This window comes from Schistocerca serialis, chromosome 4 (assembly GCF_023864345.2).
Source record: "Schistocerca serialis cubense isolate TAMUIC-IGC-003099 chromosome 4, iqSchSeri2.2, whole genome shotgun sequence".
NCBI lineage: Eukaryota > Metazoa > Arthropoda > Insecta > Orthoptera > Acrididae > Schistocerca > Schistocerca serialis.
In genome coordinates this window covers 251,878,077-251,900,223 of record NC_064641.1, presented here as the reverse complement: position 1 = coordinate 251,900,223, position 22,147 = coordinate 251,878,077, and the positions used below count along the sequence as shown (strand labels likewise).

Sequence of the window (22,147 nt, the reverse complement as noted above, 5' to 3'; positions counted from 1 at the left end):
CGTTAGTATCACTTGATTTATCCATGTTTTGCTTTTGCTAGTGTTTATCTTATATCCGCCTTTCAAGAACTGTCCGTTCATTTCAACTGCTCTTCCAAGTCCTTTGCTGCCTGACAGAATTACAAAGTCATTGGAAAATCTCAATGTTTTATTTCTTTGCCCTGAACTGTAATTCTTTCACCAATTTTTTCTTTGGTCCCTGTACTTATTGCTGAGTGTACAGACTGAATAATCCTGCCTCACTCCTTTTCATCTGCTGCTTCCCTTTAATGCCCTCAGCTCTTGCAAATGCCATCTGGTTTCTGTACAAGTTGTAAAGGACCTTTTGCTCTGTTCTTTTCTCTCCTTGCTGCCTTCAGATTTTCAAACAAGAGGCTTCCAGTCAACACTGTCCAATGCTTTCTCTTTAAGTCTACAAGTCATTAACCTGTCTTCTAAAATAAGTAGTAGGGTAAGTATTGTGTCATGTGTTCCTACACTTCTCCAGTCCACACTTATCTTTCCTGAGGTTGGCTTCTGCCAGCTGGTTGGTTGGTCATTGGAGTCAAAGGGACCAAACTGTGAGGTTACCAGTCTCTTCATCTGATATGTATCAACAATCCTCTGAGGAAGGATACAAAAGCCAAATCCTGGGAAGCCCAGTAGTGACCAAGATACAATAAGACAGAGAGAAAATCAAGAAGTGGGAGGGGAGAGTGTAAGATGGGTGAGCCGTTCATTCCAGAATGCAAGAGGAGTACCACAGACCTCGCTTCTGCCAATTTTTCCATTCTTCTGTGATGACTGTGGGTTAGAATTTTGCAGCTATGACTTATTACACTGATAGTTTGGTAACTTTCACACCTGTTTTCTTTGGAATAGCAATTACTAGTCATTTTGAAGTCTGGGGATATTTTGACTGTCTTGTATACCTCACACACAAGATGAAAGGGTTTTGTCGTAGATGGGCCTCCCAAGATTATCAGTAGTTTTGACAGAATGTCATCTACACCTGAGGCCTCATCTTGACCTGGGACTTTCAGTGCCCTATCAAATTCTTCTCACAGTTCCAATCTCTTTTTCATCTATGTCTTCCAGTTCTACAGTATTGCCTCCCAGTTATTTCCCTTGTATAGACCCTCTATATACTACTTCCACCTTTCCCTTCTTTGCTTAGGACTGGTTTTCCATCTGAGCTCTTTGATATTCATATAATTGCTTCTCTTTTTCCCAAAGGCATCTTTAATTTTCCTGCAGGCAGTTCCTATCTTTTCCCTGCTGATGTATACATCAACATCCTGATGTTTGTCCTCCTTCCATTCATGCTTAGCCATTTTGCACTTCCTATTCGTCTTGTTTTTCAGACGTTTGTATTCCCTTTCACCAGCTTCATTTTTATACTTTCTCATTTCAACAATTGAATTCGATACCTTGTATTATCCATGGATTCCTAGCAGGCCTTGTCTTTTTACCTATTTGATCCTCTATGCCTCCACTATTTCATCTCTCAAAGCTTCCCGTTCACCTTCTACTGTATTCTTTCCCCCCGTTTTACTCAATTCTTGCCTTATGCTCCCTCAGACTCTCAATACCCTGCAGTGTGTGTGTTTTGTCTATTTGTGACAAAGGCATTTTTGGCTGAAAGCTTATTTCTGACAGTCTTTTTGTTGTGCCTATCTGCAACTCAGCATCTCCACTATGTGGTGAGTACTGACCTTCCTTTTCATAATGTTACATTTCATCCTGGATTTTCCATTGTTTGATCTCAATAATCTCTCATTTTTTCAGTGTATCCAGGTCCCATCTCTTTTATTTCCTACCTTTTTGGAATTACTTCAAGATTTAGTCTGCAAGTTCATAACCAAATAGATTGTGAGGTACCTGACTGCAAATGTCCACTGCAAGCAGTCAACTTTGCAATGTTCTCTTGGAAACTGATTTGAGATGAACCTGAATCTCACTAACACCAACAATTCCTGTTGAGTTTGAACCCAATTGTCACTGGCAAGGTGTCACACTGGTCTCTGGTTCCTGTTGGTTAGGATCTTTTTACGAAAACTGATCTTATGCCATGTTACACTATTTGGTTGTATACAAATCCTTGTAGACGTGCTGATGTGGTCACGGGCATTTACAAAAATGATAGTTCTTTCCTGCCATCATAATATGCCCCCACAACAACCCAACTTACTCAGCTGATTCCTTATGACCAACAATCACACAACACCCATCTCAATGTCACAATTTACATCAGTGGTGGAGGTTTTCATGACCACTCAGTATGGCGCAGTACACAATGAGGCAATGCAACTTGTTAGTGTCTTGCAATTCGATGCAGAAACAACTCGCATTGTCAGAGCGCATAGAAACATAGTGTAAGCTACTTAACTGGTTACTCTGAGATGACAGAGACACAACACCAACCCATATCACTGTTGTATCACCTGGCGCAACATAGAGTGCTGCTCACTCTATACAACTTGTGTTGTACAATCCATGAAGGAAATTTCAAATCATCATGTGCATGAGAAACAAAGATTAAGCAAAGCTACATCAGTGTTTGTATTTGTTCTCATTAACTTTTACTTTTCATGTAAAAATTCAAAACCACACTTTTGTAATTTGTCCATTCTCCACGATGCAGTCTTTCTCATTTGCTTTTGAGTAACTATTGGGAAAAAAGACGATTTCTCCATATCTTACAGTCTGACATCACAGCCTGATGATAAATTGGTTTTCTTTTCGTTATTGCAATACTTCATAAATGAGTAAACCATCGAGCATGTTTTGAAAAGCTTATAGTGAATAATGTAGTCGCTGGCCAGTTTAAGTTTGGTGGGTTTTATGTCTAGATTACTTCGTACAAAGTATAGCTAAGATATCTTCATTGTTTCTAACAGCAGAAGATGGGCAATACCTTTTTCATTCTCCAGAAAATATGAGATTTATACTGGAGATTGCCTGTGATGAGGTTGGCAGATACTAGCCACCGACGACACTATTGCCACCCACTATGCAGATGGCTCATGTTTCTCTTTGTAAGCTGCCAATACAAACTGAAGCTGGAAATGGAAAACTTACTGTACTGAAAAGACACCAGGAGTCATCAGCTGACAATGCTTTTACAGATTATGCTTCATCGGGAAACTTTGAACAGGCATAAAATAGATTTGGAAGCTAAACTCTTGTTATTTCTGAATGAGCAGCTAGACAAAGCCGAGAAGGACATGTCAGGATTTTCCTCACGATCAAGGGTGCTTTTGTTTTTCCATATACACTGTCCATTCCTATGCCAAGTTTGCCACCCACATCAACGTTGCCTGATCCCACTTCCAAGTCCAGCAATGTTTCTTCTGAATAAGCCACAAGCTTTATCATACATTACTGTGTGAAACTGAACAGTTGTAGAAATACTGTCCAATGTTTACTAATTTGTAACCACTTTTTATACATGTACACACTGAATAAAGTACCATACTGTGTGGTTTTACAAAAAAAATTAACTTTTCATGGTGGCATTTTTAACGTCATTCATACAGTTTCACCAGCTCACAGTTATCTAATGATTAGCTACTAAGCAGGAGAAACAGCAAGTACAAAATTTATGCCCTGTTTTCACAGAGTAGTCAATAGAAAACTCTCCAAAAACTGTTAGCAGGCTAGACTCATTCAATACAATTCATGTAACTTATTTAAGTTTAGAGACTTCCCTGTAATAATCGTATATGGTAGCATTCCACTGGGAAAATGTGTCACACAGATAAGCATCTTGTGCATGACCATGTCTGCAATGTGTCATATCGCACATCACATCGTCTCAGCATGAACCACACCTACCAGTTCTACACCAACTACAGCACTCCACAGTGACCTTTATCCTTTTTTTAAATGGGTACTAATTTTTTTCAGCCAGGTTATTATATCATAACAGACACAATGCTTACGAATTTATAAAACAAATAATTATGCACTTACTGCTGAAAATGGCCACACCAACTAACTTGCACTAGTCAAAATTCAGGCTGTGATGGTCTTCATGAAGTACATGTTTTAGTAGGGCCTACATTACCCACACATTTGAGACAGACACAATGCCCTTCAGGTGAGATATATATGACGCAGAAGTACTTATAAGTAGAGAATAAAGCTAATGTAATGTAGATCTTGATACTGACACAGGGAAGTCAAAAATATTCATGACAACACATAGAAAGTAAGCGTTTATTTACACAAAGGAACATTCATACACTGCATCCTATCAGCTAATACAATGCTGAGAGATTCTTGTTTCACTAATTAGCTATCAGACTTTCAGTACAGGTCTTGCAAGTACAAAAATAATACTTCACCATTTTTCATGGTGAAGGGAAAAATATTTGTACTCAAAATTTGTACTGCTGCAGGTAGGTATGGTTGAACTAAAAGCCTTAAAATGCTATACACTTCATACAGCTCCAGTAAAGAACTTTTTCAACTTGCTACACTAATGTACATAAAAAAAAAAGAAAAAAAGAAAATAAAAGAAAAATAAAAACACATGACTCTTTGTCACTGCAAAATCTATAGGTAAGGGCAGATCACAGTACTGTGGAAATTATGAACACAAGTACAGAAACTTATAATATCAAATTGGCACATAAAAATAAAGGAAGTACTGAAACACAATTTAATTGAGATCTTCAGGGAGGTGACACCAGTCAATCTCTCCACGTCCAGCCTTTCTTAGCAGCTCATTGCACTGAGAGAAATGCTTGCAGCCAAAGAACCCACGATGAGCAGAGAGTGGGGAAGGATGAGGTGCCTTTAAAAGATGATGTTTTTTCTGGAAATGAAAAAAAATTTACTATGGTGGGACTTCTGCAAATGTGTGTCACCTTAATGGCCCCCTCCCCCCATTCACACACACAGGCTTTGAAATATACATTGGCAAAAGAGAAATTATATAAAAGACAGTAGGCAGAATTTATTATCAAGAATGAGAATTTTAATTTAAAGCTTAAAACATTTGCTATGACAGTTGTAGAATTGTTCAGCCACCATCCGGACTACTCGGTTGAGTTTCAGGACTTGTTTAGTATGCTTGTGTCATCATCAGACATACAGTTTTTGAACAGCACCAAAAACTAGTTGATAAGTCATTTACACCATGTATTTTATGTTCACTCACTCGGATTGGTTTTATCACTGAAATGCAAGGCAGCATAAACAGGTGCTTTCTATAAGACTATGTCCATGCAAGAAGGTTGCACTCAATACCAATAACGCGACAGCTTCACAAGCAGAATTTTATCAAAAGCTTTGACAAAATGCAAAATACCACATGAACACAACAGAAACAAAAGCGGCTCGCATTACTAAAGAACTATTTGTTGTGGCACATTATTGTGCAACTGTTTCTCAACCTAAAACTGTTTCCTTAGGCATAATAAGTTTCACAAAAATTAATAAATTCAAATGGCAAAAGACAAACAGTTGGTGACTTATGTTCTGCTTGGTACTGGAAGGTCAGAATATAGACAAGTGTGCACACAAATTATTCCCTCTTGAAGGTGACCACCATTCATTATCACCATTTGCATCATTCAGAATTTTCTAACCATTATAGATTTCAGCAACATACATCCATGTATGTCTCCTAATGCAATCTGCCCAGCTTTCATTTAACTGCCTCACTCTATTCTCATCACCTAAATCTAACAAAGAACACCACCGGAGTACCTAGCATTCCATTTCCCTAGCTAATGCCCTGTCCTGTTCAGCGTGTTCTCTGACCAATCTGCTTTCCTCTCTTTCTGCACAGCAGTAACACATCGGATTAAAAACAATGTTGCTTACCTTTCCTCTCTTTCTTCATTTCCCAGTACCTACTGAAACCTACATCTTTCTGAATCTGCTTAGTGTAATCATCTGTTGGTCTCCCTCTAAGATTTTTACCGTGCACCCTGCCCTCCAATACTAAATTAGTGATCCCTTGATGCCTCAGAACATGTCATACCAACTGATCTCTTCTTCTAGTCAAGTTGTGCCAGAAATTTCTCTTCTCTCCAATTCTATTCAATACCTCCTCATTAGTTATGTGATCTACCCATCTAATCTTCAGCATTCTTCTGCAGCACCACATTTCGAAAGCTTCTATTCTCTTCTTGTCCAAACTATTTATCACCCATGTTTCACTTCCATACATGGCTACATTCCATACAAATACTTTCAGAAATGACTTCCTGACACTTAAATCTATACTCGATGTTAACAAATTTCTCTTCTTCAGAAACGCTTTCCTTGCCATTGCCAGTCTACATTTTATATCCTCTCTACTTCAAGCATTATCAGTTATTTTGCTCCCCAAATAGCAAAACTCCTTTACTACTTTACGTGTCTCATTTCCTAATCTAATTCCCTCAGCATCACCCGACTTAATTTGACTACATTCCATTATCCTAGTTTTGCTTTTGTTGATGTTCATCTTATATCCTCCTTTCAAGACACTGTCCATTTGGTTCAACTGCTCTTCCAAGTCCTTTGCTGTCTCTGACAGAATTACAATGTCATTGGCGAACCTCAAACTTTTTATTTCTTCTCCATGGATTTTAATACCTACACCAAATTTTGCTTTTGTTTCCTTTACTGTTTGCTCAATATACAGATTGAATAACATCGGGGAGAGGCTACAACCCTGTCTCACTCCTTCCCAACCACTGCTTCCCTTTCATGCCCCTCGATTCTTATAACTGCCATCTGGTTTCTGTACAAATTGTAAATAGCCTTTTGCTCCCTGTATTTTACCCCTGCCACCTTCAGAATTTGAAAGAGTATTCCAGTCAACATTGTCAAAAGCTTTCTCTAAGTCTGCCTTTCCTTAATCTATTTTCTAAGATAAGTCGTAGGGTCAGTATTCCAACATTTCTAAGGAATCCAAACTGATCTACCCCAAGGTCGGCTTCTACCAGTTTTCCCATTCGTCTGTAAAGAATTCGTGTTAGTATTTTGCAGCTGTGGTTTATTAAACTGATAGTTCGGTAATTTTCACATCTGTCAATACCTGCTTTCTTTGCGATTGGAATTATTATATCCTTCTTCAAGTCTGAGGGTATTTCGCCTGTCTCATACATCTTGCATCCCAGATATGCTCAATATTGTTCATGCCTGGGGAGTTTGTGGTCACTGGAAGTGTATAAACTCAGAAGAGTGTTCATGGAGCCACTCTGTAACAATTCTGGACATGTAGGGTGTCTCGTTGTCCTGCTGCAATTGCTGAAGTCCATCAGAAGGCACAATGGACATGAATGGATGCAGGTGATCACAGAGAGGATGCTTAGGTTTGTGTCACCTGTCAGTGTCATATGTTGACATACCAGGGATCCCATGTCATTCCAAGGATCCCATATCATTCCAACTGCACATGCCCCACACCATTACAGAGCCTCCACCAGCTTGAACAGTCCCCTACTGACATGCTGGGTCCATGGATTCATGAGGTTGTCTCCGTACACATACATGTACATCCGCTTTATACAAATTGACACAAGGCAACACGTTTCCAGTCATAAACAGTCCAATGTCAGTGTTGATGGGCCCAGGCGAGGCATAAAGCTTGTGTTGCGCAGTCACCAAGGGTACACGAGTGGGCCTTTGGCTCTGAAAGCCCATATCAATGATGTTTCATTGAATGGTTTGGACGCTGACACTTGTTGATGACCCAGCACTGAAATTTGCAGCAATTTGCTGAAGGGTTTCACTTCTGTCACGCTGAACGATTCTCTTCAGTCTTTGTTGGTCCAGTTCTTGCAGTATCTTTTTCCTGCCGCAGCAATGTTGCGGATTTGATGTTTTACCAGATTCCCGATATCCACAGAACACTCATGAAATGGTCGTACGGGAAAATTCCCACTTCAACGCTATCTCGGAGATGCTATGTCCCATTGCCCATGCGCAGACTATAACATCACATTCAAATTCACATAAATCTTAATAACCTGCCATTGTAGCAGCAGTAACAGATCTAACAACTGCGCCAGTTCTTTGGCACTGCGCCAGTTCTTTGGCACTTCAGTATATATAGTCATATGCTGGTTATTGTGAGTTTGCTGTGTACAGTTATGAGGAAGTGGAATTTTACAAATGAAATTCATCTGCACTGGAGCTGTGGGAGGTTGAATTTAATTGACACAAAGATCACAACCTGACAAAACATTTGGGAAGCTATTGCTGATGAGCTCAGGATCATGCTTGATGCAGCATACAAAAAATTTCCAAGTATTTGAACCTGTGCCAAACACAAGGCACAAAAGTTGAATAGGAAAAGGGAAAAGCATCCACATGGTTTGCATTTGATGCCATGAGCTTTGCACTATCCCAAGACATACCCGAGGCAGGAATTAACAGTATAAACAGTGGTGTGTCCTGGTGAATAAAAATAAAACAAAAATTTTATTCTTATTTCAAACTTCATTTAATGAACTCACTCAGTCCTTCTACTAAAGCATTGCATACTCCTTGTACAATGGGGCATATTTATGAATACTGAACTTTAAAAAGCAGCTACATTAAACTTGTGTATGAATCACTAGAAGCTAAAACTCGAAGGGTGATCACGAGTCAGGTTGTTACTGGTATACTATCTCTCCTGTCGCTATTGGTTTTAGCAATTCTCAGACTAATTGCTTGTACCAGATATTCAAAACTTGTCTTTCAACTTTAGGATCAGTTTTTCTGAAGCATTTTATTTACTGTACTTAAACAAAAAAGGAAACATCCACTGGAGTGATGTTTACAGTGCTCATGGCGTGAATGAAAAATATAACATTTTTACTAATAAAGTGCTTACCTTATTTGAACACAGTTTTCCCCAAAACCAACCAAGGTTAGGGAAAAGTCTACAAAGAAGCCATGGATTACTCAAGGAATAGAGGTATCTTGTAAAACAAAAAGAAAACTATATCTGTCAATCCGAAACAGTTCCGATGTTGATGCTATAGCACATTACAAGAAATACTGCAAAATATTAAAGACTGTGATACGGACATCAAAGCAAATATATTACAAGGAAAAGATAGTCATATCAGGTAACAAATTAAAGACAATATGGGATATAGTGAAGGAGGAGGCCAGTAGAACCAGACATGAAGAGGGGCAAATAGCATAAAGAGTAAATGATACATTGGTGACAGATGTGTATAGTGTTGCAGAACTTTTTAACAAACATTTTATAACTATTACTGAAAATATGGGGTTGTCAGGTTCGGTAGATGCTGCTTTGGAATACCTCAGACCAGACATTTCAAGTAATTTCCGTAATATGAATTTGACCCTCACTACCCCAGCAGAATTAATGTCCATCACAAAATCTTTAAAATCAAAAACATCCAGTGGGTATCATGAAATATCAACAAAGTTAATTAAAGAATGTGATTCTGAGTTAAGTAACATATTAAGCTATCTGTGTAACCATTCGTTTATCAGTGGATTATGTCCTGAATGGTTGAAATATGCTGAATTTAAGCCACTGTTTAAGAAGGGAGATAAAAGAAATAACATCAAATTTCCATCCAATTTCACTTTTGCCAGCATACTCAATATTTTTTAGAAAAGGTAATCTACAATCAGCTTTATAACCATCTTATCACAAATAACATACTATCAAAGTCTCAGTTCAGATTTCTAAAGGTTTCTGATATTGAGAAGGCTATCTACACTTACAGTGAAAATGAACATAATTCATTAGACAAAAAATTGATCTGTCAAAAGGCATTTGATTGTGTAAATCACAATATAAGTCACAATATCCTTTTAAGTAAATTAGAATATTATGGTGCAACAAGAAATGCTGCAAAATGGTTCAAATCTTACATCTCTGGCAGGAAACAAAGGGTGTTATTAGGAAAGACACATGTATTAATCTATCAGGCATCATTCAACTGGGAACTAATTACATGTGGGGTACCACAAGGTTCCACCCCAGGGCCCTTATTTTTTCTCGTGTATATCAATGACCTTTCATCAGTAACATTACCAGACGCCAAGTTTGTTTTGTTTGCCCATGATACAAACATTGTAATAAGTAGAAAAATCAAGTGTGGTCTTAGAAAGAATGGCTAATAAAATATTTGTAGACATTAATCACTGGTTCCTAGCCATTTCCTTGTCACTAAACTTTGAAAAAACACACTACATGCAGTTCAGAACTTGTAAGGGGTGTCCCACGAGTATATGCCTAACATACGATGACAAGCAGATAGAAGAAGTGGACAGTGTTAGATTCTTGGGATTACAGCTTGATAATAAATTCAACTGGAAGGAGCACACGACAGAAATGCTGAAGCGTCTAATCAAATCTCTATTTGCTATGTGAATTCTGTCAGACATAGGGGATATAAAAATTAAAAAGCTGGCATACTATGCTTACTTTCACTCCATAATGCCATGTGGGATTATTTTTTGGGGTAATTCATCAAGCCAAGCTAAAGTTTTCTGGTCACAAAAATGTGCAATAAGAGTTATATGTGGTGTGAATTCAAGAACATCCTGCAGAGGCCTGTTTAGGAAACTGGGAATACTAACTACTGATTCCCAATCAGTTTTCCACTGCCCACCATGCTTGGTTTTACAGCTGGTAAACAGTGACAGTGGCAACTCAAAATACAGTGTTTGACAGTGATGAAGATGAGGAAAAAGAAAACCTGTAAGTGGTTGCAGATGACAAACTGTGGAACAAAACAGTCACTGTAGAAACACAACACATCAGAAAAACCACACCATGTTTAAGTTAAAAAGCCATAAAATAACAGCTCACTGGAGATGCTCCAACTGCAGTGAAACATGTTTGGGTTAAAAAACAAAATTGTGTTTTGCTAAAGGTGGACCCTATCCCAAAACATACAGATTCCCAATATATTTATTCCTTAATGAAATTTGTCATTAAAAATATATCACTTTTTCAAACCAACAGCTCAATTCATGGAATCAATACTAGAAATAAGAATAACTCTCACAAGGATTTAAAGTCAGTTACTCTTGTACAAAAAGATGTGCATTATTCAGGAAAACACATTTTCGATGACCTGCCAATAAAATTCAGTTTAAGAGAAACCTAAAAGATTTACTTGTGGCCAACTCCTACTACTCCATCGATGAATTTCTCAGTAGAACTTGCACCATTTCAGTGCAGTAACGTCTTCTTTGTAAATAAGTATTGTATTAGTTCTATTATATGTTTATTACCTTATAAATAAAAAAAAAATTAATCTTAAATTCAGTGCATTAATGCAATGTTAGTAAATGAGTGTTAGTAAAATGATTCTTTCAATGTAGTGTTCATTAAAAAAATGACGACGATTCCACTTGGGACCTGTGGAAGGTACATTAGCTTATTTATTTCAGTTGTAAATATTAGTCATGTATTATTGATTGTTCTACATCCTGGAGGATCTCTTCACTACGGGTCAATTGGAAAGAAAGTAAATCTTATCTAATCACAAAGCTTGTCCTTTGTAACTTGATTCCTGGGGTGATGCAAAAGCAGAAGAGCCACACTCATTTCCAACAGCTCGCATTCATCCATTCTGTGGCAAAAACATGGCACCAAGTAAACACTTCTGACCCACAAACACTGCCACGTGAAAGTGGTCAGTAATAATGTAGTACATGTGACTGCAATTCGTGTGATTGCTAAGTTGCTTAAAAGTCTCTCAGGCATGCAGCCAGATTGACTGATAGTTGTAGTACAAATTTTTGGTGGCGTAACATGCCATCATCAAGTTACTCCTGCTAGCTAACATCCTGGACCAGTGGGTGCGATATATATACCATTTGTCACCCCCTTCCACTGCTCCGTGTATGGACCACGCGATGTGACAGAATGACAGCTAGAGGTGTGAAAATATTGGTCTGTGAGAGTTTTCTTCCAATAGACACTGTGTCCTAGTGTTCGTCCAGTTTTTTCCGAAAGAGAACATCCAAGAATGCTAGCTGAAAATTTTGCTACGCCTTCATGGTGAACTGAACTTGGTTGTGGACAGAGTTCAGGTGTTGCAAGGGAACCTGAACTTCATTTTTGCCATGAGGCCAAATGATGAATGAATCGTCAACATATCTGTAAAAGACCGTTGCTTTTAATGGTGCAGAGTCTAGTGCCTTGTGTTTAACGTCTTCCATGTACATACCAGCCACTACAGATGACAGAGGTCTACCTATAGGCACATCTTTAGTCTGCTCATATTAATTTCAACCAGAAAGAAAATATGTGGAAGTGAGCACAAAATTTAAAAGTTTAGTGAATGAGGGCCCAAATTTCTTTTCAATAAGTTCCAGCAACTCATCGAGGTGAACTGTAGTGAAAAGCGATGCCAAAGCTGACCACGAGATCTGAACTGGCTCATCCGAATTTCCATAGAGGTTCCATGAACTGAGGAGAGTTCTTTAAGTGGTGTTCACATCTGCCAACAACCAGACTCTAAAGTAATGTCAACTGTTTTGCATTCCTACTGGTCTCAGGGTGTGCCCTCTTTGTTTACCTTTGGAAGCTCGTAGAGCTTACCGTATTTACTCGAATCTAAGCCGCACCTGAAAAACGAGACTCAAAATCAAGGAAAAAAAAAAAAAAAAATTCCCGAATCTAAGCCGCACCTGAAATTTGAGACTCGAAATTCAAGGTGAGAGAAAAGTTTCAAGCCGCACCTCCAAATCAAAACAAAGTTGGTCCATTGTAATACGAGACACAATTTAGGTCGAAAGAATGACGATACAGCTACAGTAGGTTCGAGTCTAAAGCTTAGCAGTTAAGCCTTACCAGGTAGCCATTGCTATGCATGCATCAGGCACTCCGTCTGTATTTATACGGGTACATTTCCTTTTTCACGTGCTTCGCCTGGTTTGAATTGATTGCTTATTTTGCTTTGATCTGATAAGTGTCGTTCTCACTGTTATAGGCGTTTACGACACTACACTGAAAATGCATTACTGTACTGCGTCATGCATTGTTTGTCGCATTCTGATAATAAGTGCTTCCGGCCTGTCCCCGCTCGTGGCATGGCTTGCTTTTGTGCACGCTACCGCCGCTTTTTTTAAAAAAAAAAAAAAAAAAAAAAAAAAAAAAGAGGAATCGTCTCATTAGCGAAACAGTGGCAAGAGACTGCTACTTCTTGTTACTTACACTGCTGCTTTCTTTGATAATGATCAACAAGAACCAAATAATAGACTGCATATGATAGAAGACGTTCTGAACAAGAGTTCAGCGAAAATTTTTCTCCCTTTGAAAATCTTTGCAGGAGCCTCTTTAGTACATTACATTCTGCACAGAAATTAGTCATCTTAGATTTAAAAATCTACTCAATTGCCGTGCTTCATTTCTGACTGTATCACTATTAGGCATAAGAATAATACGAACATAAACATGACATTATATGTATATTCTTCCGCGTTTGCTGCTGTCTCACTCTAGTTTTGTAGTTTATTAAGGAGACAGGATTTAAATGAGATAGCAGCAAACTCGAAAGAATACATGGCAAAATGTTTATATTCGTATTATTCTTATGGTGAAGAGAATACTGCACGTGATTCACAATTCGTAAAAGTTCCTATTAGCAACCATCTCTTCTCACAGGTAGGAAAAAATTCAGAACGTAGAGTTGGCCATATTGACAAACATCCCAAACAGTTTTGCCAGTTGGATTTTCGTAGTACATTGAAATGCTGCTACATTCGAAGACGAACAATACGGAATTTGTATTTACTTCGTTGGATAATGTATCAAAAAGCAGTGGTCGAAACTCGGAGCGGAGAAGAAAGCTCGTCTTCCACCTTTTTTTAAAAAAAATTTATTTATTGACATTAAATTTATTTACTGACGCAGAGGTTTTGGTGCCAGTATTTATCTTTGTGCCCGCAAAGCATGCCTGTGCAGCGCTACATATATCCGACGGCAGAAGTTAGTTGTGGCGACACCTACCAACATTTTTCAGAACTTCCGCTTACTTTGCACTCGATTCTAAGCCGCAGACAGTTTTTTAGGATTACAACAACCGGAAAAAAGTGCGGCTTAGATTCGAGTAAATACGGTAAGTGGTGTGGCAGCACTTGTGAAGTTTCTTTGCTCTCTCTATTCTGTAAAAGTACTTTGCTCATCCCCATTACCTGCGAGCGGGTTGAATGTTCATCCCGTTCAGAAATAGGGTGGGCACAATGAAATGCATCTATGAAACAGTCTTCAAAATTCAACTGACTACCACAAAACAGCCAAAACAAGAGACTACATGAACCATGACGAATCTTAGAGGAAAACCATTGATGACACTGCATTGTCTGTCCTTCAGAATGGCATAGACTGTGCCCCAAGCAGCACTACCTGTTGCGGAAGCCATCAGCGGAGTAGAAGAAGTTGCCTCCACTCTACCAGTGGACATGGTGGAGGAGATATGGCAAAATGCTTTTTGTTAGTTATGAGTCTGTTGGTAAATGTGAACACTACATCAGAACTCGGCTCAGTTTGGGGAATGTCTACAGAAGCCCAGATTCCGAGACAGTAAAAGATGACCTGGGACTCTGGAAATAAGGAGTGTATTATGTACCATGTGAGTGTGGGAATGATTCTGTTGGATAAACCACTCACACAATTAAAGAAAAGTGCACAGAACAAAAACAGCACGCTGACTTCCAGTAGCCCACAAAATCAGCAACTGTGGAATATTGCCTTGAAACAATCACAAAATGGAATACTAAGATACAAAAATTCTGCACAACACATCCCACTATTGGGACTGTAAATACAAGGTTGCTACCGAAATCCAGCTACATGAAAACCTCATTAGCAAGGACAATGGGTTTCAATTTAGTCAAGTGTGGGCCCTTGCACTGAAAATTCTTCAAATGCAGTGGATATATAACACTGAGCATGACGAAGGCTGAGTGCGGACTGAGGACCATCATTTACCTCCCAAACACAAGCTACCCCCCACCAACACAGCCAGCACGTCATGTCATCCATACACAGGGTCAATGGAGGGGGGAGACAACTGGTATATACATGGCATCCACTGGCCAGCATGCCAGTTAGAAGCCGTAAACCGATGATGAAGGCATGTTACATAGTCGTTCTATGACAATTAATAAATCTGACTGCATACTAAAAAACGACTTTCAAGCATCATCAGCAATATGCAATTTTTATGGCCCATTCAAACAGATCTTTAGTAATTCACAACATGCACATCTCCCTCGCTCACTGAGCACTCCTCAATTTTTGAATGATTTTCCACACTAATGCTTCAGTTTTTCACATTAAACAATGCCTCACTGCTTCAAGTCAAAGCTCGTAATACGCACTTCCCTTTTCACACATTGTAAGATTCGTTTTGAAAATTATTCCATGTACCAATTCACCCACTTTAACTGTCCAATATACAAAAACCCTTAAATTGGTTCCACGTCATTCTAAATTTGTATAATACATGTGTATAACATACATTACTTTATTATTCTTATAATTGCATTTCAAACCTACTGTCAGACTTTTTCAGTTGGCAAAACTGAGGTGGTTCAGATATATGTTCCATTATTACATATTCCTTCTTCATCTTCACTGTTTAATGAACTGGAAACTTCCTCCAGTAGGACTGCTGAGACTATACTTCGATTATAATTTTTCTGTGATAGACTGTAGCGGCACGGAGCACATGCAACATGCAGACAGCCATGCTTCGCAAGGCGCTGCCTACATCTACAAAACAGGCAAGACAGTAAGCATGCGGTGCTTGAGAAAGAACTAGATTGGATGGCGGCTGCTCACTACCACTCTACTTGCTGAAATGTCGATCACAAAGTAATTTTAAACGGAGTATAATTATAGGGATTTGAAATCTTCCTGCTTGACTCCTATTTAATACTAAATTTCCCCATCTTGACAAGAATAAGGGAAACTGTATCACCAGTGCGTATTCTTCTGTGCACAAACAGATTATTTCTCAATGTTCATTTAAACAAATTTGTTTAAGCAGAGTCACACGTTCTCTCAAAATCTATTACTCACATGAAGTTTTAATTTATACTCTTTATTCCATTCTGAAATTTCATTCTTGAGTTAAGCTATTCACTAAACCAAATCTACATTTAAAGCTCGCTTGCTCCTTTCTTTCATTAAAATCAAATGTTTTGCTACACAGTCGATAAGGGTTTTATTGAATGTTGTGTATATTACAGCAGGCAGTTGATACGTCATAGTCCTTAACGTCTTGTCCGTTACCTTTCTTGTGAAAGATAACAGTTGTGAAGAGCACAGTTTCAGGACTGGGCAACTGTCTTCTTCTGCATTTATTTTAGAATACTTTTGTTGATCCAAATTGCACAACTCTTCCTGCAATTCTTCTGACAAGTGTTATACCTTTTCTTCAAGAGACTGTCATAGACTTCTTGTATTTCCTCACACTGTACAAAAACATAGGTAAATCCTTTGAGATGTTTTTTACAGAATTCAAACATTTCTTGAGGTGTTATTACACGATTGTCATCGGTCCGCTACGGACTTACTTTTGTGACAGCTTGCTTTGTTGTACCTCCGACACCATCACAAGCATTCTTCCCATTGCATGAAGCGAAAAAGTGCCATTCTATATCAAACCCAAAATCTTCTTTATGAAAGGAGATGTTAATAATTTTTTTGTTTTTATATTGACTTGCTGCCCCATCTGAAAAGTAAATTAGTTTTATTTATGGAAGGGTAGTGTTGTTTTATGTAGTTTGTTAATTTTGGTTGAAAAATGTGCACTGCTGTAGTGTTGTGTTCAAGGTAGTCACTATGACACAAAAGCTGTGGCTCATTAGTTTATCTTCATATTTATAATGGAATACAAATGGATGAACTGTGGCCTGTTTGTTTACCCAGTGGTGCCCTTGTACTTCATCTTGAACAACAAAGGAATAATTTTCCGAAAAGTCAGCAAGAACTAAGCATTCATCAGCTGCCAAGGTTTGCTTTTTGTCTTTCCAAAATTTACTTTGAGCTTTGGCAATAAAATGTTGCATGTTCAGATTTTCAATTTGTATTTTACATTGTCAGGCATCAAATCTTTTTCGAATTCTTCAAACATGTCAAGTAAGGCTTGTTTGCCTAGACAATCTCCACATTTTCCCTTGATCATACAATTGTAACTGTCAATATTGCATACCGTAACTTCCAATAGGTCTTTATAGTCAAATCTATGATTGTCCCCATTTATCATCAACTTTACGTTCTGATGATACAAACAAACACAAACATTGTGTGTGCCAGATGCCCCTGCAACAATACACCATCTTGGTCTCAACTCACAAAACTTTGATCTTCCTATTTTAATGTCAGGATTTTCTTTTTGAAATTCCGTGAATATTTCATTTAAATTACGCAGTATTAACCTTTTTTGTCTTTGAATCTTAGAACCATTTTCTTTCACAGAAACAAAGTCTTTTTTGCCAGACATCAAACGGCTGTCACTGCCATCGTCATAATACTTAATTACTATATTGACTGTGTTTTCATCTACCAAATTAGATGCACTTTTCTCTTGTGATGCTGGTAAAATACCCTGTTTTTTTTACCAATTGCCTTGTTAACTTAACAAGACATTCTGACACATTAAATTAATTACTAACTTCTGCACAACTCCAAGAATTCAGCAGTAAAATGACAATCTTAATTTTATCCTCTTTGTTTGAAATACTGCATTTAGTTTTTCTATCAAATCATCATATTCTGTTGGTGAAGTTTTAGAACTTCCATCTGTTTTAGTACAAATTTTATTTTGAAATGAAACTTCCAAATTCTTTTTGACTGTAGCTGCCACTTTCTCAGTTTTTGTATTCAAGACACTTTGTATTTTATCTTGACTTGGTTTTCTAATTTTACTAGCAGGTCATATACCCAGGATTTCATAAGCTGTATCTACTTTTTTGATGGTTGCTGATAAGTCACAAAATTCTGTATCTGAGGTTTCACTAGCCTTTCTCTCGTGAATTACAAATATCTTAGAATAACATATTGGACAATGATTTTCCTAGTATGAGATTGACAAGGCTTTTATTTTTAGAATAATGATCAAATGTTATTTCTCGCAAACCTTTTGTTATAGGTTTCTTATGTTTCTCAAACCCCCCCACCATGAACCATGGATCTTGTCGTTGGTGGGGAGGCTTGCATGCCTCAGCGATGCAGATAGCTGTACCGGAGGTGCAACCACAATGGAGGGGTATTGTTGAGAGGCCAGACAAATGTGTGGTTCCTGAAGAGGAGCAGCAGCCTTTTCAGCAGTTGCAGGGGTAACAGTCTGGATGATTGACTGATCTGGCCTTGTAACACTAACCAAAATGGCCTTGTTGTGCTGGTACTGCGAATGGCTGAAAGCAAGGGGAAACTACAGCCGTAATTTTTCCTGAGGGCATGCAGCTATACTGTATGGTTAAATGATGATGGCGTCCTCTTGGGTAAAATAGTCCCCCATTCAGATCTCCAGGCAGGGACTACTCAAGAGGATGTCGTCATCAGGAGAAAGAAAACCAGCATTCTACATATCAGAGTGTGGAATGCCAGATACCTTAATCGGGCAGGTAGGTTAGAAAATTTAAAAAGGGAAATGGATAGGTTAAAGTTAGATATAGTGGTAATTAGTGAAGTTCGGTGGCAGGAGGAACATGACTTCTGGTCAGGTGAATACAAGATTATAAATACAAAATCAAATAGAGGAAATGCTGGAGTAGGTTTAATAATGAGTAAAAAAAAAGTGCAGGTCAGCTACTACAAACAGCATAGTGAACGCATTATTGTGGCCAAGATAGACACGAAGCCCACGCCTACTACAGTAGTACAAGTTTATATGCCAACTAGCTCTGCAGATGAAGAAGAGGTTGATGAAATGTATGATTACGTAAAAGAAACTATTCAGATAGTGAAGGGAGATTAAAACTGAAGGAACTGCAAAAAGGTGGGAATTTAAGGAGATGAGACCTTGGTAAACTGACTAAACCAGAGGTTGTACAAAGTTTCAGGGAGAGCATAAGGTAACAATTGACAGAAATGGGGGAAAGAAATACAGTAGAAGAAGAATGGGTAGCTTTGAGGGATGAAGCAGTGAAGGCAGCAGAGGATCCAGTAGGTAAAAAGACGAGGGCTAGTAGAAATCCTTGGGTAACAGAAGAAATATTGAATTTAATGGTGAAAGGAGAAAATATAAAAATGCAGTAAATGAAGCACGCAAAAAGGAATAGAACATCTCAAAAATGAGATCGACAAGAAGTGCAAAATGACTAAGCAGGGATGGCTAGAGGACAAATGTAAGGATATAGAGGCATATATCACTAGGGGTAAGATAGATACTGCCTAAAGGAAAATTAAAGAGACCTTTGGAGAGAAGAGGACCACTTGTATGAATATCAAGAGCTCAGATGGCAACCCAGTTCTAAGCGAAGAGGGGAAAGCAGAAAGGTGGAAGGAGTATATAGAGAGACTATACAAGGGCAATGTACCTCAGGACAATATTATGGAAATTGAAGAGGATGCAGATGAAGATAAAATGGGAGATATGATACTGCGTGAAGAGTTTGACAGAGCACTGAAATACCTAAGTCGAATCAAGGTCCCGGGAGTAGACAGCATTCCATTAGAACTACTGACGGCCTTGGGAGAGCCAATCCTGACAAAACTCTACCATCTGGTGAGCAAAATGTATGAGACAGGCAAAATACCCTCAGACTTCAAGAAGAATATAATAATTCCAATCCCAAAGAAAGCAGGTGTTGACAGATGTGAAAATTACCAAACTATCAGTTTAATAAGTCACAGCTGCAAAATACTAACACGAATTCTTTACAGACGAATGGAAAAACTGGTAGAAGCCAACCTAGGGTAGATAAGTTTGGATTCCGTAGAAGTGTTGGAACATGCGAGGCAATACTGACCCTACGACTTATCTTAGAAGATAGATTGAGGAAAGGCAAACCCACGTTTCTAGCATTTGTAGACTTAGAGAAAGCTTTTGACTATGTTGATTGGAATACTCTTTTTCAAATTCTGAAGGTGGTAGGAGTAAAATACAGGGAGCGAAAGGCTATTCACAATTAGTATAGATACCAGAAGGCAGTTATAAGAGTCAATGCACATGAAATGGAAGCAGTGGTTGAGGAGGGAGTGAGACAGGGTTGTAGCCTATTCTCGATGTTATTCAATCTGTGTATTGAGCAAGCAGTAAAGGAAACAAAAGAAAAATTTCAGAGTAGGTATTAAAATCCATGGAGAAGAAATAAAAACTTTGAGATTTGCCGATGACATTGTAATTCTGTCATAGACAGCAAAGTACTGGGAAGAGCAGTTGAACGGAATGGACAGTGTCTTGAAAGGAGGATATAAGATGAACATCAACAAAATCAAAATGAGCATACTGGAATGTAGTCGAATTTATATAAGTCGGGCAAAGCTGAGGGAATTAGATTAGGAAATGAGACACTTAAAGTAGTAAAGGAGTTTTGCTATTTGGGGAGCAAAATAACTGATGATGGTCGAAGTAGAGAGGATATAAAATGTAGACTGGCAATGGCAAGGAAATCGTTTCTGAAGAAGAGAAATTTGTTAACATCGAGTATAGATTTAAGTGTCAAGAAGTCGTTTCTGAAAGTATTTGTATGGAGTGTAGCCATGTATGGAAGTGAAACATGGACGATAAATAGTTTGGACAAGAAGAGAATAGAAGCTTTCGAAATGTGGTGCTACAGAAGAATGCTGAAGGTTAGATGGGTAAATCACATAACTAATGAGGAGGTACTGAATAGAATTGGGGAAGATGAGAAATTTGTGGCACAACTTGACTAGAAGAATGGATCGGTTGGTAGGGCATATTCTGAGGCATCAAGGGATCACCAATTTAGTATTGGAGGGCAGCGTGGAGGGTAAAAATCATAGAGGGAGACCAAGAGATGAATACACTAAACAGATTCAGAAGGATGTAGGTTGCAGTAGGTACTGGGAGATGACGACGCTTGTACAGGATACAGTAGCATGGAGAGCTGCATCAAACCAGTCTCTGGACTGAAGACAACAACAACAACAACATGTTTCTCAAAATGGTCCATGCAAGACTCGCCAAAAAGGCAATGAAATTTTTTGAAGTATTTCATTTCATGTTACTTACATGTTGATTTGACCTCTGGGTCGACTCTTAACTAAAACAACACTTTTTCTTCGTAACTGTAATCTTCGATTAAAGTAATGTCTTTAGGATACACTCCATAAACACTTTTATGACCTGCTTCATTAACAATAACACCAACAGAACACTGAGACCCCATTTCTCAACTGCACATGCCCAGTTCAAGAACTTCTAGATAAATAATTGTGAGTAGATAATTGTTGGTGTAAGAGGAAAGAGAACAGTCAGACTTGTATAGGCTTGTAGATGCAACTGTTAGCCTCCCGAAACAATTACCACAGCGTTGTTTAGACAAATAATCATCAGCTAGTGTAATGTGGTATGTTACATTATGCAATTGGTATACTTTATTTAATTGGCCTACTAGGTATCGCAGATGTTAAAAAACTTATTTTTGACTCTTGTTTGTAATCTTTTTTCCATAACTTCCAACTGAATCTCAAAGTTGAATTTTATACTGAAGTTTGATATCATAAAGGTCTATAATTTGTGAAATTTTCAGATTTTTATCTGGTCCCCAACAAAGATATTGTAGGCCACAAAATGGAAAAATTAAAAAATCCATTTTTAAAATAATGTATTCTATAAAAAGCAACTATACTATACAGTGTAATAGCAGAAAAAATAATGAAGCTGAGAAATTACTCTTTCTTTGGAAAACTACTGTTCAGAAATTGAGTTTTTTTATTTGTGGCTGATAACTTGGAACTATTAACTCAGCTAAGTGATAATTATGTTAATTTGTAGCCCAGAATGTGTTGAACAAAATGCATTTTATCTGAAAGGCTTGGGACAATCCACTACTGTATAAATGTAAAAATGTAGATGCTTGCAAATACGAAAAAATGCATACGGCCTGGAACAAATCTGGCCGCCATTTCAAAATAATAAGCAATAAATTTTTTTAAAAAATATTTTTGTGACTACTAAACATTGGGGTATTCACCCAGCAAATACCGTATTTACTCGAATCTAAGCCGCACTTTTTTACCTGTTTGTGGAAGACGAGC

At 38.1% G+C, this 22,147-nt stretch overlaps 1 protein-coding gene across 1 annotated transcript in view; it reads right to left on the bottom strand.

Annotated features, from left to right (window-relative positions):
- Positions 1-4,186: 4,186 nt before the first annotated feature.
- The window catches only part of LOC126473786 (uracil-DNA glycosylase-like), a 52,777-nt gene continuing 34,816 nt past the window's right edge, over positions 4,187-22,147 (bottom strand). The window contains exon 6 of the mRNA XM_050101060.1: positions 4,187-4,801. Coding sequence (XP_049957017.1) covers positions 4,646-4,801 — 156 coding nt within the window. The 3' untranslated portion in view covers positions 4,187-4,645. The remainder of the gene's footprint in view (positions 4,802-22,147) is intronic.